Source organism: Neomonachus schauinslandi, chromosome 4 (assembly GCF_002201575.2).
Source record: "Neomonachus schauinslandi chromosome 4, ASM220157v2, whole genome shotgun sequence".
Classification (NCBI taxonomy): domain Eukaryota; kingdom Metazoa; phylum Chordata; class Mammalia; order Carnivora; family Phocidae; genus Neomonachus; species Neomonachus schauinslandi.
This window is the reverse complement of record NC_058406.1, coordinates 76,656,018-76,675,277: the sequence shown is the minus strand read 5'-3', so window position 1 is coordinate 76,675,277 and position 19,260 is coordinate 76,656,018. Positions and strand designations below refer to the sequence as shown.

At 37.3% G+C, this 19,260-nt stretch overlaps 1 protein-coding gene across 3 annotated transcripts in view; it reads left to right on the top strand.

Annotated features, from left to right (window-relative positions):
• DIPK1A (divergent protein kinase domain 1A) overlaps window positions 1-19,260 on the top strand; it is a 125,229-nt gene that overhangs the window by 93,836 nt on the left and 12,133 nt on the right. For 2 of the 3 annotated variants that reach the window (XM_021690099.2, XM_044914561.1), the window contains exon 2: window positions 204-338. The exons of the other annotated variant lie outside the window; for it this stretch is intronic. In XM_021690099.2, coding sequence (XP_021545774.1) covers window positions 204-338 — 135 coding nt within the window. The remainder of the gene's footprint in view (window positions 1-203; window positions 339-19,260) is intronic. 3 annotated transcript variants of the gene reach the window in all.

Here is a 19,260-nt window from a genome sequence, read left to right as displayed (position 1 = left end):
TGGCAGGACCAAGGAGCTTCCTTTTCTAAGACCAGTGCTGTTTGGACTCAGTGAAAGTACACTTTGTTCTAGGAGAATTGCCATGTGAAAGCCTAGAATATATATTGAGTTCTTCCAAGAAGGGGGGCAAAAATCATGTTCTAGGACAGTGAAGGCTGACTTGGTGCTGAACGAATGATTGTTTTGTGCTCTTTTACCCACAGGCTCGCTTTTCATATGTGCGGATGAAGTATCTTTTCTTTTCCTGGTTGGTGGTTTTTGTTGGAAGCTGGATTATATATGTGCAATACTCTACCTATACAGAACTATGCAGAGGGAAGGACTGTAAGAAAATAATAGTAAGTATTTTTGATTTCCTAGTATGTAGAAAAACTATATTAATAATATATTTACTGCTTATATACTTACTAATAATTGTTTTCAAAAAGTAAAAGTTAATTCGACCTTAAGGTTGTGTTGAACTTTATAGCTTTTCAGTGTGACCAAGTTAGTAGGAGTGTTCCACACCTTGAAAAATCTACACTTCAGAAATCTAAATATATAATACTAGATTAAGTGTGAGAGCATCCTCATTACAGACAGGGATTCTTTTTAAAATATACTAAAAGTTGAGTTCGCTCACATCAGATGAGTTTTTAAATGTTTAGAGTATAAAAGTATTATTTACAGGCAACCTTTCTGGAACACACCTTTTGAATAAATGGGGTCATTCTCAAATACCAAAAATGTATCTGAAAAGCATATAATATATTTTGTATTTAATTTCTATCCTAATGATTGGATATATCTCAGGAAAATTGCTCTATCAGTCTAAGATTTCTAATAGTAATTATTGGTTATATGTTTGAGGATCAGTAAATTTAACTCCTTGTTTTCTTCTAATATCTTCTGATATAAGTAATACTATAAAACATTGCCTCTGAGAATTACATTTTTTATAATATTGTTGGGACCCCAATTACTGTAACTTATTAAAGATTCTGTAGTTATTAAGTAGTTACTCTTCACCCAGGCCAGTGGTGCTAGGTATATGCATATAGCAGGGAACAAGCTATCATGACCTTAGGAACTTAGAGTCTAGCAGGGAAGAAAATGAATACAGTAAGGTAGGATAATGATTGCAATAGCAAGTGTTATAGGAACATAAGACAGGGAGACCTGAAGTTCTAAGGACATGAAAATCAGTTTAACTCTAGGCATTCTCAATTAAGATAAAAAATTATTCCCCAGGAGTATTACAGCCTCTTAAATAGGAAAGGGAGGAATTACTGATATAATAAGCAGGGAAATGAATTAGTAAAGATGAGTCCCAAATCAAGTTCAAAGGTGTCAGTCTTACATGTCCATTTCAGTTGGCCATCCCAGGTCATTGAGGAATTTTTTTTTTTAAGACTTTATTTATTTATTTGAGAGAGAGCATGAGGGGGGGAGGGGCAGAGGGAGAGGAAAAAGCAGACTCCCCGCTGAGCAGGGGGCCTTACGTAGGACTCCATCCCAGGACCCAAAGATCATGACCTGAGCTGAAGGCAGATACTTAACCCACTGAGCCACCTAGGCACCCCCAGATCCTTAAAGAATTTTAAGATAGAAACCTCTGGGGCCAGGCAATGTACTGCATACTGGTCAGTAATACTTAAAATAATACTATGAAAGTCCCCCAAGCCCATTTTACAAATAAAGAAATATGTACACCTGAAATTAATGTAACATTGTATGTCAGCTATACTTTAATTAAATATATATAATTTATATATATATATGACTAAGAGAGAGAATTTGGTTGTGATGGTGGAGCCAGAATTTGGTCCTAATTCTATCTCTATATAAAGTTCAGATTCTTTCTGCTACCCTATGTCAGAAAAGACTAACAAAATTATAGCTTAATAAAACTAAGAAAAAAATCCCACAAAACTCAACCTGCTTACCTTCAATGAAGAAGAAAGAAGCAGGAGTTATATAATCAATTATAATAACATAAAATAACCAAAACTATTTGAAATGTCTATTTTCACTTTTTCTAGGGCACTTTTCTCAAACTAGGTGTCTTGGGGCACATTAAAAGGTATCCCATGGATAAAAGTTGTCTGCTGTCAGATATATTCAAAAACAGCAGGTTAAACAAAGATAAATAGGTGACTTTACTGAGGACTTCCCAGGATCTTTAATATACTAATATATACTGTGCATCTCCAGAAGAAGCAAATATATTTGATTAGGAAAAAAATTCATCCCACCACAACTCTCAGGAAGACCTATTAACGTCATCTGGTGATGTTAGAAATACTATAATAAGAGATTAAAACAAAATGAAATAGATATGCTTTTATTGTGTATTAATATAATATTCAAATTATAAGGCATATTATGGTGAATATTCTGTTACAAATGAGTTATAGTTTTAAGTATTTTTTATTGTATTTATTTTTAGTATTTTATTATTAAAGTATTTTTCATGATTTTTCCTTTAGTTTCACTATATAAGAAATGGAAGCAGAATTCTAGCATAATTTAATAATTCTAATATAATACTTCTAGCATAATTTAATGGTTATCTTACTAAAATTTGAAAATAATGAAAACATTTTCTGAGCCTAAAACATATCTTTTCCCTGAGACTGGCTTTAAAAAAAAATTGTAGTTTCTCTGCATTTGGGAATTGTGTTCTTAAAACTTACCAAAACTGGTAGTATTGAGATCAGTAGTACTAAGATAGTACTAACATTTAATAGGAATTGTGTGATTGGAACTAAAAAGCAAGCAGAAAAAATATTTCTTAAGTACACATTAAAGCTTCAAAGAGCTGACAAGGTATCTTGTGAGGAATTACTTGGTCAAGATCTGGGAGAGGATAAGATTTGAGAGAGGTGAGCCTAGATTTGGTGACTTTGTTCGCCTGGGGTATATGACCTAAAATAGTTTTATGGGATTGGGAAGATAAAAATCTAGTCCAGGTCCTACCAAGGATAGGACCTTGGTACACCATGCTGTGGGTTGATACCCTAAAGAGCTGAACCCCAACAGTAAAGGTAAACTAAAAGAACCTCAGTGATGTGAGCTGAATTTTGGAGCCTCTTTTTCCTTCAGGGATATTGCTGATACTTGGCATGAGCAGGGGTCTGAGAAACAGGACTGTATACTAGGAGAGAGCTGCTGCTTGGTACAAGAATTAGCAAACTTTTGTAGAAAGTAAGAGAGCCTCAAGCATACAGCCGGTTATCCTGTTGGGATATTTGCCAAATCCTAGGGTTTTACAGAATGGGAGGCTAAACATCTCATTGGAAAGCCTTTGAAAAGCAGAGCAGACATTTTGGCAGTCACACAAGATACAGCCTAGAGTTATGAACCTGCCAATGGGGGGAAACCCCAATGAATTCCCAGGCTCTCTATTTAAAACCCTAGAGGGCTATGCTCTTGGAATGGAGATCAGCCAAAAATAGCTTGATCTTTACCAGAGCTGCAGCCCAGCCTCCATTCAGCACAGTGCCTGATTGGGTTAAGATGATCAGCTACCGGGGCGCCTGGGTGGCTCGGTTGTTAAGCATCTGCCTTCGGCTCAGGTCATGGTCCCAGGGTCCTGGGATCGAGCCCCACATTGGGCTCCCTGCTCCGCGGGAAGCCTGCTTCTCCCTCTCCCACTCCCCCTGCTTATGTTCCCTCTCTCTCTGTGTCTCTGTCAAATAAATAAATATTAAAAAAAAAAATGATCAGCTACCATTTTATCTGTCTACCCAAGGGAAGGGAAATGAAATGAAAGGGAAGGGAAACCCTCTCTGGAGTCACTATGTGAAAAACTAGAGGACATGGCAAAAGACATGGTGGCATGATCAAAAACTAAGAGATAAATATGGACAGTAGAATCAGATCCACAGATGATCCTGATAGTGCCTCAAAAAGTTAAATAGGGAATTACTGCATGATCCAACAATTCTGCTTCTAGGTATATACCCAGAAGAATTGAAAGTAGGAACTCAAGCAGATACTTGCATACCAGTGTTCACAGTAGCATTATTCACAATAGCCAAATGATGGAAACAACTCTAACATCCATTAACAGATGAATGCATAAACAAAATACATGGAATATTATTCAACCTTTTTAAAAAGAATGAAATTCTGATGCATTCTACAACATGGATGAACCTCAAAAACATTATGCTAAATGATATAAGCCAGACACTAAATGACAAATATTGTATAATTCCACTTATATGAGGTACCTAGAATAACAATTATATATAAATTGGGAGAGTGGTAAAAGGAGTTAAAATGTTTAAGATTGTATGTAGGGTAAAAGTATCAACTAGTTAATATCAATTAGTCTATTCATAATTAATTAATAAAATGTCCCTCCATAACTTTAGACTTTGTTGATTGAAATATGCATACTGTTATTTCTAGGATAGCCTCTGGAATAGAAAAAGAGTGTATCCTCTCCAAACTAATAAAAAAAAAAAAGGAATAATAAAAGAATACTCTGTTCTAAAGAAGTAAAGAAAAAAGGAACATATAGGCAGTAGAATTACAAAATACATAATAAGACGATAGATGTCAAATACTGAAATCCCAGGAAACAGACTCAAGAGACTGAGACTTGCCTGCAGGATGTTTATTGGGATGGGCTCTTGAGATTAACATCTGTGGGGAAGTGAGGAAACAGGATAGACCAGAGAAGTTAAACTGCACTACAGTGGTAACAAAGACCTCAGTCAATTCTACAGGGAACTTTGGAGCTGGGATAGTCTTGCAAATGTCCAGGCATTTATATCCTGTCACTGACCAGTCACTGGATACAGTTTTCTACCCTCTTCCACCCTCTCTTAAGGGGACATTACCTTGGGTAAGGCTGTATTCTAGGCTGAGGACAAGTCCCAAAGAAAAATTCAGCTGAGAGCTGTTGACTACTTAGATGACCAACAGCTGAGGGAATGAGTGTTCCAGTTCTGGACAAGATATGGCTGACTTACCATGGCATTGGCTGTAGTATATTTCAAACCAAATATGTTGGTAATTACATTAAATGTAAATGGACCAAATGCTTTAGTTAAAAGGCAAAGACTGTCAGACTGTACTAAAATTTTTTTAAAATTATATTTACAAGAGACACATCTAAAATATAATGATGCAGATGGATTGAAAGTAAAAGAATAGGAAAAAAAATTCATGCAAATATGTAAATTATAAAAGAGCAGATGTTTAAAGGAAAAACCATAGCCATATATATATTGATGTAAGTTTTAGATTACACAAACTATACCTCTTTTTAAAGTCTAAATCAGCCCGTACTGGCATGAAATGTAATACTTTTAAAATTTGTTTCTCCTGTGTTTTAGTTTTACAATGTCTGCCTAAGTAATTATCTGGCCTTTTTACAAATGTTGGCAATATCCACACATACTTTTTTTGGTCCTGGTAATTCCTGTTATGAAATGTGGAGTGTAAACTGATTTTCTTTCTCCCTCTGTATTACTGCATAGTCTGTTCTCTTATTTAAGTGGACTGAACTGAACCAGAGCATATAATAAGATGGCTGATTTTCAATTTGGATATAAAAATATAAAACTGCATTATCTCAAAACCACATTTAGCAAAAACATGCTTGCCCAAGGATTTGTAGTATCCTGTGTATAAACTCTGGACAGATTTACTTCAAAATCCTCATCTTGATGGACTAAGGAAGATTGTAAAGAAATACAGAAGATCCCAAAGAGGCCCTACAAAAATTACTTGCTGAAGTTTAACAATGTGGGTTCTTTCCTTCCCTTTGTAAGTTGGCAGTTTGACTTTTAACTTTTTTCTAGTTCTTTTTTTTTCCTATTTTTAATCATTTAATACTTATTTTTAAGATAACTACTATCACATAGCAATCATATAAAAAATATCCATTTTAGAAGACGTATCAGTCAACAAGTATTTTTTGAACACCTACTACATGTCAGTCATTATTCTAGGTGCTGGTGATATAATGGTAAGCAAGATATGCAGAGTCCATGTCTTCAGGAGCTTACATTCTTGTAGTGGAATATGTATAATAAAAACAGAAACAAATAAACAAATGACTTCAGGGACTAAGAAGTGTAATAACAAAGGACATAATAGCAATATTTTGTAGAAAATGGCTAGGGCATGCTTCCTTAACCGTAGTGGCTGGGAAAGCCTTCCCTGAGAAGATGGCATTTTGAATTAGAACCTGATGAGAGGGAAGCAATTGTATGAATATCTGGGCAAAAAGCATTTAAGGAGAAAGGACAGTGAGTAAATGTCCAAAGAGGGGAGTGAGGTTAGGAAATATGGTTGGTTTCATGAATATTTTATAAAAATCTGTATCATTACTTTAGTCATATGTACATTTTAAAATCTTGGATATTGAAGGTACAATTCATCAAGTAAGGAAAACTTCTTGATAATAAGTAGCTCAACCATATCATGTTAGTCTACTGGAAAAAATACTAGGCTGGAGTCAAAGCACCAGACTTACACTTTCTTGTGATGTACTGTATGACTTTTAGTAAGTGACTTCGTTTCCTTGACTTCCTGTTAAGTTCATTGTACAGGTAGGAAAACTATCCCTGCCTGCTTGCCCTACCCACATCACAGATTTTATGGAGATAAAGTAGAATTGAAACAGTTACTATGGCTTTCTGTCATTTAATGATACTCTAACATATCTATTGAATATATAGAAGGTTCTCACGTCTTTGACTTGATTCCACTTGGCCCATGGCAAGTACCTTAATAGTTGATGTTGCTGTAACCGTAATGTCCCATTCCGAGCATTGCCTCCAAGCTAGATCACTGTATAGGAGTCAAGATATCATAGGTGATCAGCAGAGTGTGATAAGCAGTTTACTTATGTCTAAGAATCGTGGTCTATCTTGTCCATAAACATAGCTTTCTTGTTCTCTGTATATCTCTGTCTTTTTCCTTCTCTCTCCATTTGTGTATGAGGTCATAGCTATTGTGGTGGTTAAGAGCATAAGCATTGGAATAAATAAGCTTCAGGTTTGAGTTCCAGCTTTGCCATTCCTTAGCTAGATAGCTTTGTCTTAGCTTATGTAAAATGGGGATTAATAATACTGTCTGTCTCATCAGGTAGTTGTGAGGATAAAATGAGTTCATGTATTGAAAGGTTTAACACTGTGCTTGACATATAATAAGTGCTCTGTAAATCATCATTATTTTCTCAAGTTTATGTCTTTGAATCTGACTCAGGAAGATAAGACATACACACAACATTATACAATCAGGTGTATCAGTCAAGATTCAAGCAGAGAAGCAGAACCCATAAGAAATATATATTAAGAGATTTATTATTTATTATTTAAATTTTTATTACTGTTATTTGTTAACAACATGGATGGACCTTGAGGGCATTATGCTAAGTGAAATATGTCAGACAGAAAGATATTGTATGATATCACTTATATGTGCACTCTAAAAAATAACAACAAACAAAAAAAAACAAGCTCATAGATACAGAAAACAGATTGGTGTTTGCCAGAGGCAGGGGGCAGCAGGGGAGGCAAAATGGGTGAAGGGGGTCAAAAGGAACAAACTTCCAGTTATAAAATAAGTAAGTCATGAAGATATACAGCAAGGTGACTACAGCTAACAATACTGTGTTGTAGGGCAACCCCTTTGGGCTCCCTCCCTCCTTGGGAGCTTCATATTATCACTTCACTATTGTTCAATAAACCTGGCTTTGCTGCCCACCAAAAAAAAATTATTATTATATATTGTTTATATTTATTTATTATTTACATATTATATATTATTTATATTATTACTTATTTATATATTATTATTTATAATATATGTTATATATTATTATATATTTGAAAGTTGCTCAGAAAGTAGATCTTAAAAGTTATCACGAGAAAAAAACATTTTGTAACTATGCGTGGTAATGGATGTTAACTAGACTTACTGTAGCGATTATTTCACAATGTATGCAAATATCAAATCATTATGTTCTACACCTTAGACTAAGATAATGTTATATGTCAGTTTATTGCAATTTTTTTTTAAGATTTTATTTATTTATTTGACAGAGAGAGACACAGTGCGAGAGGGAACACAAGCAGGGGGAGTGAGAGAGGGAGAAGCAGGCTTCCCGCTGAGCAGGGAGCCCGACGCGGGGCGCGACCCCAGGACCATGACCTGAGCCGAAGGCAGACACCTAACGACTGAGCCACAGATACTTATTGCAAGGAATTGGCTTATGCAGTTGTGGGGGCTGGCTAGATGAGGCATGGGCTCAAGCTGGGCATGGGCTGAAGCTGCTGTCCAGAGGCAGCATGGGCTGAAGCTGCTGTCCAGAGGCAGCATTTCTTCTTCATCATGAGAGCCTCAGTAATTCTCTTAAATCCCTTCAACTAATTGAAAAAGGCCCACCCAGATTATCTAGGATAATCTCTCATTAAAGTCAGTTGATCATGGGGGCACCTGGGTGGCTCAGTCAGTTAAGTTTCTGCCTTTGGCTCTGGTCATGATCCCAGGGTCCTGGGATCAAGCCCCGCATTGGGCTCCCTGCTCAGCGGGGATTCTGCTTCTCCCTCTCCCTCTGCCCCCCATTCGTGCTCTCTCTCTCTCTCTCTCTCTCTCGCTATCTCAAATAAATAAAATGTTTAAAAGAAAATCAATTAATCATGGACTTCATTACATCTACAAAAACCTTCACAGCAACAACTAGATTATTGTTTGCTTTATTAACTGGGGACAGTAGCCTAGCCAAGTTGATACATCCAAAGACCATCAGATCAGATTAAAATGGTTTAGTTTGTACCAGAAATAGTTGTACTACACAAATTTAAAGAAAGAAGGCTTCAACGAACACAGAGATCACTGTGGGTAAAATAGCAGAGAAAGGCTTCATAGAGGACACAGAATTTCTGTAGGCCTTAGAGAATAGAAGGAATTTGGATAGGCTCTCGAGGAGCGTCTTTCTCCTTTTAATTACAAACCAGGCTTGTTTTAGCACTTTTATCCCAAAGAGCAATTTGCTGACTAACATTAGATCTGAGAATTCCCAGAAGCATGCAGTTGTAGCCACTGAAGCACAGCCTTGGCTGGTGGGCCATTTGGCTGCCCGTAAATTAACATATCTTCCTCTTTTGTCTTTTTATGGTAAGTCTTAAAAACAAATTTAGAGTGTTGATCAAATCAGATATGTATTTCATATATATTAGGTACTGTGTGTGAATTAGTGTAATTTAGTAATCAAGTATATTTCTCATAATTTCAACATTGGAAATCACTATAGAACATTAGTATTATTTACCTGAGATGTTTTCTCTAACCAACAGATAATTTTTATTAAAAGGTATCATAAGGTTAATGGGCTTAAAGCTTAACTTATCTAAGCTTCCAGGAAGCTAGGAGCCAAAACTGGAATTAATTCTGTACATCATACATTGATTTACAATTTGAATTAAAGTTTCTTATGTTCAGTTTTTAATAAAAGTATGATACTTTCCCTAGTCACATCCATCATTTAGAGCTTGATTCCAGTGAAATGCATAATAGCCTTTTAAATAGTAGGTTTCTAAAACTCTGAGAAAGAAATACAGTGGGGGTGGTGTATACTGGGAAGCCAAGGTTAACTTGTGGAAGTTTTAAGCACTGAGAACTGTGTTCTGCTCTTCTTTGTTTAAAGGCAGCTTTCTCTGAAACTGAGGGCAACCACTAATTAGATGTTCTGGGAGCATCTATTTTTTTCTAGTTGTGCTTTTTTTCTTTTATCCACCAAGCTAATTATAATATGTTGTATAATTCATTGTACATTTTCTCTGATCATAGAAATCACTAATTCACTCATTATTCCAGCAAGTCCTATTTTGGTAACTAACCATAAAGAAATTTTGCACCATTTGACTGTGTAGTTTGCTGGGTTCTTTAAAAAAGAAAAATAGAGCGGGGGGAGGGAGAGATATTTTTCTTATATACAATTTTCAGGACAACATTGTTTAGTAGTGATATTTCTGGCATGTTCCCGTATGATTGAGAGTGTTTGTTCTGAGGGTCTATCTGGATAATAATGAGGAATCACTCACTGCCATTCTAGTGAACCTTTGTATTATATGAGCACATGCTTTATTCATTCATTCATTCATTCATGAGAGAGAGTGGGGGATGGGCAGGAGGGTCAGAGAAGAGGGAGAGTGAAATGTTAAGCAGGCTCCAGGCCCAGCATGAAGCCAGACGTGGGGCTCCATCTCACGACCCTGAAATCATGACCAGAGTGGAAATCAAGAGTCGGATGCTTAACCGACTGAGCCACCCAGGCACCCCTTTTCTTTTTTTTTCTTTAGAGAGAGAGCACATGCCTTAACTTGGAAGCAATAAAAATGAAAGAGCCCCTAAATTTTATTACAGTCTCTTTTAAGATCTAATTTCTAGAGATAATGGTTTGTTGGTTAAAACAACTAGCTTAACATATACTAAATTTAGTAGTTTAGAAATATGGTTTTAATTAGATAGTAATACATAATTATTTCATTTAGCTTTGCATTTGCTTAGGATCAAAATTATTATTTGACTCTAGAGGTTCATTGTGTGCTATTATCCTCTGTTTTTAAAATATGGGGCGCCTGGATGGCTCAGCCATTAAGCGTCTGCCTTCAGCTCAGGTCATGATCCCAGGGTCCTGGGATCGAGCCCCACATCGGGCTCCCTGCTCTGCCGGATGCCTGCTTCTCCCTCTCCCACTCCCCCTGCTTGTGTTCCCTCTCTGGCTGTCTTTCTCTCTGTCAAATAAATAAAATCTTCAAAAACATATATATATATGGGATGAATCCATTTGGAACCTGCTGTTTTCAGAGTACAACCTTAATTTTTTCCTTTTAAGAAAAGTAACGTTTTCTTTTATGCCAATTTGAATTAGATTACCAATCTCTTCTTGGTGAATTTACAGAAAAATATTTACTAAACAAGTTTATTTCAAATCTTAACAAACATAAACCCTATTCTAAGCATAATGCTACTGATTCTAGTAGCATGTTTGGTGTCCTTTGTGTGTTGTGCTGCACTCTCTTATATCATGTGATGGTCATTGTAATCCTGAAAGAGGTGGTCTTGTTACTATTAGCATAATTCTGAGAAGCAGTAAAGAGACTAAGGGTTGAAGCCGGTTTAGAAGAAACAAACCAACGGTAAAACACCATGTTATTTTGGTTACGTGCTTACTAGTACTTGGTAGAACCAGCAGATACAGAGATAAGATATGTCCCCGCCCTGAAGATGCTTACAGACTAGTAGAGGATATGGAAAAATAAACAAGAAGCACATAATTGAGACTGGGAGTAGGGTTGCTAAATTTAGCAAAACAGACAAACACAAAAACAGGATGCCCAGTTAAATTTTAATTTAAAATAAACAATGAGTTTATTTTTTGAGTATAGGTATATCTCAAGTATTGCCAATAAGCAACTAATAATTTTCCAATATAAGTATGTCCCATGCAGTATTTCACTGGGCAATCCAACTGAGAACATCCAGAAGACTTTCTGGAAGAGGTTATATCTTAACTGGATTTTGAGGAATAGAACATTACAAGCAGAAAGAGGCCTGTGCATAGCCACAAAGATAGGACAGAATGCACCATTCCAGGAAGCGCCTGGCTAGACCAGAGAGCATGAGGAACGGTTTACTGAGATCACATTAGCACAGTCAAGATCATAAAAGCCCACGTATGTCCTGTTAAGGAGTTTGCCTTTTATCCTCAGGGCAGTATAGAGTCAATAGAAGTTTTCTTTTCTTTTCTTTTTTTAAAGATTTATTTATTTATTTGAGAGAGAAAGCAAGGGGCCAGAACACAAGCTGGGGGTGGGGGCGCGGCAGGGAAAGGGAGAACCAGGTTCCCCACTGAGCAGGGAGCCTTACATGGGGCTCAATCCCAGGACCCTGGTCCCAGGACAGACACTTAACCATCTGAGTCACCCAGGCGCCCCTTAAGCAGGGAAGCAAGTGGTCAGATAAATGTTTCAGAAGAATTTCATCAATTGTGGAGGGTGGGTAGGTTGGGTAGGAGACATCAGAGGCAAGGAGACCAGTTTTATGGTTGTTATAGTAATCCAGGCACAAAGGAGTCAGGGCTTAAACCATGGCACTGGTGGTGGGAATGGAGGAGAAGAAAAAGTTTCAAAGGATATTAAGGAAATAATTTGATTGCCAGTTGAGTGTGGGAGGGGGGATGAGGAAGAAGAAGAAGTTTAAAACAACTTACTGTTTTTTCCCTCAGATGCATGGGTGGTTGATGGCACCTCTTAATGATGTAGAGAATAAAGAAAGATTAAGTTTGGATAAGAGGAAATAAGTGTCAACAGCAAGCATAGACTACTGTTTCTAGGAGCTAAGCTGGAAATCAGTGGGTTTTGGTTTGGTTTAAATTCTTTAAAATTGTGGTAAAATATACATAACATTTACCATCTTAATCACTTTTTGTTTTTCAGTTTGTCATTACCTTTTTTTTTTGCTTTATTGATGTGTAATTGACAAATTAAATTGTAAGATTTAAATTTTAAGAGTACAATGTGATGATTTGATATACATATACATTCTGAAAGGATTCCCTCCCTCGAGTTAATTAACACATCCATTACTTCACATATTTATCTTTTTTGGGACATGGGAGTGAAAACATTTAAGTTCTACTCTCAACAAATTTCATTTATACAATACAGTGTTACCCACTGTAGCCACCATCTTATATGTTAGATCCTCAGACCTTATTCATCCTCTAACTGAACATTTATACCCTTTTACCAACCTCTCCCTGTTTCCCACACCCCCCAGCTGGTGGTAACCACTTTTCTACTCTGTTTCTCCGAAATTTGACTTTTTTTTTAAATTCCACATATAAGTGATATCATGCAGTATTTATCTTTCTCCATCTGTATTTCACTTAGCATAATGCCCTCCAGGTTCATCCATGTCGTTACAGAAGACAGGATTTCCTTTTTTTTAAGGCAGAATAATATTTCATGGTATGTGTGTGTATGTATATATCTGTGCACACACACCACATTTTCTTTATTCATCATTGGACACTTTGGGGTTTTTTTAATATAAGACGAGTTCTTTGGTTTTTTTTCAAAAATTATTTTAAGTAAGCTCTATACCCAACGTGGGGCTTGAACTCACGACCCCGAGATCAAGAGACGCATGTTGTACCAACTGAGCCAGCCAGGCGCCCCACTTAGGTTGTTTCTATACCCTTGCTGTTGTGAATAGTCCTGCAATGAACATGAACAGATGTCTCTTTGAGATAAGGATTTCGTTTCCTTTGTATGTATACCCAGAAGTGGGATTGCTGGATCATATGATAGTTCCATTTTTAATTTCTTAAAAAAACCTCCATACTGTTTTTCACAGTGCATTATAACTATTTTTAAGTTTACAGTTCAGTAGTGTTACGTATATTCATTGTTGTGCAAGCAGTCTCCATAACTTCTTCATCTTGCAGAACCAAAACTCTATACCCATTATACAAGAACTTCCTATTTCCCTACCCCTCAGCCCATGGCAACCACAGTTCTACTTGCTGTTTCTATGAGTGTGTCTACTGTAGATACCGTATAAAAGTGGAATCACACAGTACTTGTCTTTTTGTGGCTGGCTTATTTCATTTAGCATAATATCCTTAGCGTTCATCCATACTGTAGCATGTTTCAGAATTTCCTTACTTTTCAAGGTTGAACAATATTCTGTTGTATGTATATGCCACATTTTGTTTATCCATTTGTCCATCGATGGACCCTTGGGTTGCAGATTCTGCCTTTTGGCTGGGAAATTGTTTTACTTTTTAAAATTTTTTTTAAAGATTTTATTTATTCATTTGAGAGAGAGCACAAGCAGGGGGAGCAGCAGAGGGAGAGTGAGAAGCAGACTCCTCGCTGAGTAGGGCTAAATCCCAGGACCCTGAGATCATGACTTGAGCCGAAGGCAGATGCTTAACCAATTGAGCCACCCAGGCGCCCCTGGGAAATTGTTTTAAACTGACCTCATCCAGTTTGGTTATGCACCTAGATTCTGTTTTGAAAGCTAATGGTAGCTACTGAAAATGTTTGGTATCAGTATTAACTACTCCCACACAACCCTATTACTGTGTTACAAGGAAAATGATTTATGCCACACATATAGGCATTTATTCAGCACATAGTTATTTGTAAGCAGTCACAAAACCTTTCATATAATCAGTCTGTAAATTTATTAAAGTTCTAATTTTGTCCTTTTAGGTGTTCCTTCAACTTGCATTAAAGATTTACTCAAGGCAAAAGCAATGATACTCCAGAGGCAAGCTTCTATTACCCTCATAATTAGCATCAGACAACTAGAAATTCTGAACCAGTGATTCTCAAAATGTGGTCTCTTTGACCAGCAGCATTAGTATCACTTGGAAACTTGCTCCAAATGCAAATTTTCATCCTCCCCTGAAACCAAATGAGTCAGGGGGTGCCTGGGTGGCTCAGTCGGTTAAGCATCTGCCTTCTGCTCAGGTCATGTTCCCAAGGTCTTGGGATTGAGCCCAGAGTCAGGCTCCCTGCTCTGCGGGAAGCCTGCTTCTCCCTCTCCCACTCACTCCCCCTGCTTGTGTTCTCTCTCTCTCTCGCTGTCTCCCTCTCCGTCAAAAAATAAACAAAATCTTTAAAAAAAGAGAGAGTCAGGAACTCAGACACTGGGGTCCATTTGTCTGTGTTTTAACAAGACCTTCAGGAGATCTGAAGCTCCCTAAAGTTTGAGAATCTCTGTTGTAAAATGATTAACTCTGAGTATCTCCCCAAAGAATAAGGTTATAGCTTCAGCTGGTTCTTATACCTCCATTATGAAAAGGTAAGGGATAGCCCATATTTTAGCCAATCCACATATCTTAAATACATTCAATTTCAGCAATGATAGTCCATTTCTAACATTCCCTATGATATTTAACAAGCTAAAACTTTCACCAATATAATCCTAATTTGCTAATTAACAAAATCCCAGAAATGGATCGATCTTGATTAAGCTGTGGACAATAGAAGCGTGTGTAGTAGTTGTCTCGGAGCATGTGCTCCTTTATTACCTGATTAGACTCCGGCAGAGCACCTGTACATTCCTGGACTATAAATGCACAAATATCACACTGTGTCCGCTGAAGAATTTTAAAGTAAATGACAGACGTTATAACAGAAGGGAAGGAGAGAGTGGAGAAGGTGAGTGTGTGTGTGTGTGTGTGTGTGAGTGTGTGTGTGCATATGAGTGTGTGTAGGGAGAGGAAAAGAGTGTGATGAGCACAATTAATGGCTGAGAGGAAGAATTCAGGAAAGAGGGGAAAAAAGAAAGATTGACGATACAGTGAGAGTGCCGAGAATGGTGAAGATTAAAATAGCTCATGTGGGGAATTGGAGAGGGTGCTGACCAGACTTGGAGAATTTTCAGGCAACCCAACTCTCCTGTTTTTTCCTAAGGAAAAAATTGGCAAGATTGTCTGAAGTACATTTTTAGAACATGGATCTTAGAAAATGATTTAGAACCTAGCACTTACACATCTGTTCGTTGTTACTGCCCCTTGAGGTAGTTTCCACGGTTCACGAAATTACCCCTTCAGTGCCAATGGGTTTTGTAAAATGTAGCTAAAGAGTGCCATCTTCTGGTACCACCAGGTATGTGCAAACAAAGGCAGGATGTATTGTGGAATCCTCAGAGTAATGAAATCTCTCAGTACTGGAAAAACCTTTAATATTTTCTGCTGAGCATCCTATTGTAAAGTTAACTTCTTTATAATCTGTGTCTTTTTACTTAAGAGATCAGATTACTAACAGTGACTATAGTTTGTGTGATGGCCGTGCCTGGAAAACAAACCAAACTGGATGTGGCCAACCGTACTTTTCATATAAGCGTATGGGGCATTGGCTATCGGTTTGTGCTGGAAGCCACAAGCTGAAGAGGCTGCTCTTTGTGACTACCTCTTTGATGCAGGGTTGGCTTGAGGCCTCAGCTCAAAACAGGAATCTGATTCTTGTAGCTGAATGTCAGACTTGTCTTCACCGCTTAATGGTTTACCAATAAGATACTGATTTATTCTCTTTTTTAAATGTTTAACGCATTATAGAAAAGTATTAATTTTATCCTCAGTAGGGTTTTAAAATCAAAACCACTATGTTTTTTTAATCATGGTTATTTTGTAAACATTTACTGAACACTTAAAATACTAAATTCTGTTCTGTGTGCTAGCAAGGGGAGGTTCAAAGATGAATATGACCTTGTCTCTGCCTTTGAATCATCTTACTTTCCACCAGGGAGGGTAACATGAACATAAATGATGTTAGATTAGGGAATATAAGGAAAGAAGGGAGGAAGAATGTAGGATCAGGAAGGAAATAGACAGTCTCAAGATTATCCACTAGAAAGATGGGTGTTGTGGAAAGGGCCACGTTTAAATCTTGACCTGGGGCAGGGTTATGAGTAGAGTGTTCCTCAAGATTCAGGAGCCAGAAATCAGGACATTTGAAGCAAATAGCTCTTCAAGTCCTATTCCAGAAGCTGTTCATAATAGAATGCGCTATTTCTGCATAAATACCCAGAATACAGTTCATTTATTCATTCATTCGGCAAGTACTTTTTATGCACATTTGATTATTTGTCAGGCATTGTGCAAGTCCTAAGGAAACAAAGATGAAAGTCCTGTCCCTACTTTGAGTTGCTTGTGCAGAGGGAATGAATGTGACCAGAGCCTCTTAGTAGGAACACTGTGGATGGGCATCCGACCCAGCCATTATGAAATCTGCTCTACGTGTTCCTCTCCAAGATTAAGCAATTCTGGTTCTTTTACCTCAATGGCTAATTAAAAACACAGGCTCTGGAGGCAGACCCTCTGGTTTCAGAGTCCAGCACCACCACTCGCCTGCCCTGCAAATTTCTTAACCTCTCTTGCCTTAGTTTCTTTATCAATAAAATGGAGATGATGGTAGTATCTATTTTATAGGAGGGTTGTGAAGATTAAAGAGATAAACACGAAAAGCTCTTAGAATAATGTTGACATATAGAAAACAGTGTGACAAATACCCATGTACCTACCATCTAGGTAACAAGCTTTTGCCACATTTGCTTCATTTCTTTTTTAAAGAAAAAAGCATTATAGGTACAATTGAAGCTCTCTTTATCCTCCCTGATATTCTCCTCCCTCTTCCCCAGGGGTAACCACCATCTTGAATTTGGTGTGAGTCCTACCATCATGTTTTCATACTTTCACTATGTGTATATGGGTACATAAACAATATATATAGCATTGCTTTGTGTGTTTCTAAACTTGAATTAATGATACTAAACTGCACATATCATTTTGTAACTTTTTCCACTTGACATTGTTTTCAACATTTTTCCATGTTGTTCTATGTAGCCTGAGTTCTTTCTTCTTTTTTAATTTAAATTCTAGTTAGTTGACATATAATAGTTTAATATTGGTTTCAAGAGTAGAGTTCAGTGGGTCATAATTTACGTATAACACCCAATGCTCTTCCTAACAAGTGCCCTCCTTAATACCCACCACCCATCTGTCCCATCCCTCACCTACCTCCCTCCATCAACCCTCAGTTTGTTCTCAGTAGTTAAGAGTCCCTTGTGATTTGTTTCCTCCTCTCTTTTCCCCATACCTGAATGGTCATCCATTTTGTTTCTTAAATTCCACATATGAGTGAAATCATATAGTGTTTTTCTCTGATTCACTTACTTTGCTTAGCATAATACAGTGTAGCTCCATCCATGTCATTGCAAATGGCAAGATTTCATTCTTTTTGAGGGCTGAATAATATTCCTGTGTGTGTGTGTGTACATATATATATACCCACATACATCTTCTTTATCCATTCATCAGTCAATGGGCATTTGGGCACTTTCCATAGTTAGACTATTGTTGATAATGCTGCTATAAACATCAGGATGCAGGGCACCTGGGTGGCTCGGTCGTTAAGCAGCTGCCTTTGGCTCAGGTCGTGATCCCTGGGTCCTGGGATCGAGCCCCGCATCGGGCTCCCTGCTCAGCGGGGAGCCTGCTTCTCCCTCTCCCTCTGCCTGCTGCTCTGCCTACTTGTGCTCTCTATCTCTCTGTCAAATAAATAAAATCTTTTTAAAAAATAAAAAAATAAGCATCAGGATGCATGTACACCTTCGAACGTGTATTTTTGTATCCTTTGGGTAAATACCTAGTAGTGCGATTGCTGGTTGAGGACCCTCCATACTGTTCTTCAGAGTGGCTGCACCAGTTGCATTCCCACCAATAGTGCTAGAGGGTTCCCCAAGCCTGAGTTCTTTCATTTTAATTACTGTATAGTATTTCATTGTATGAATAGACTTCATTTTATTCAGCCATTCTCCTGTTAATGATCATTTGTGTTGTTACCCATTTTCCACTTAAAAACAGTACTACATCCTGGATGGCACCCTGGGGTCCCCCCAGACTACCTTGACCTGCTATTTTTAGAGGGAAAGATTTTTCATTATGGATTTGATTTTTTTAATGTTTACTGGTCTTATGCAGATTTTCTATTTCTTCTTGCATCATTTTCTATTGTTCTATTTTCCTAGAAAAATTATTCATTTCAAATGTATTGCCATAGTGTTGTTTATATTATTCACTATCACTACCCTTTTCTTTCCTAATAATCTTTATTTGTGCCTTCTCTTTTTCTCATGGTTAGTCTTGTTAAAGGTTTATCTCCTTTGTTAAAGTTTTTTAAGAACTAGTTTTTGGTATTATTGATCTTTTTTTATTTCTGCTTTTTTTTCCTTCTGCTTCTTTAGGAGGTTTACTCTGTTATTGTTGGGGTCTTTTTGAGCCTCTTCAGTTGAGTGCTTACTATTTATATTCAGTCAGTTGTTTTTTCATCATTACATTTAAAGCTGTAAATTTCCCTCTAAGAACTGCTTTAGCACATCTCACAAGTTTTAATATGTATACTTTTGTTGTTGTTCAGCTCTAAGTATTCTGCATTTCCATTATGATTTCTCCTTTAATCCAAAAAATATTTAGGAATGTGCTTTTTAGTTTCTGAACATGTCTGTGTTTACATTATTTTTATTGTTGATTTCTTATTTCTTTGTACTCAGAGGATGTGGTCTACGTGATCTAAATCCACTAGAAACTCTAACCTGTACGAGGTTTCACTCCAGCTCCTGAGTCAGGCCTCAGAACTCCCACCACCTTTGCCTCAGTGAAGACACATACCGGTGAAATTGCTGGCCATCTGCTACAAGCCAGAGATACCAACCAGATGGTTCTGCATTCCCTAA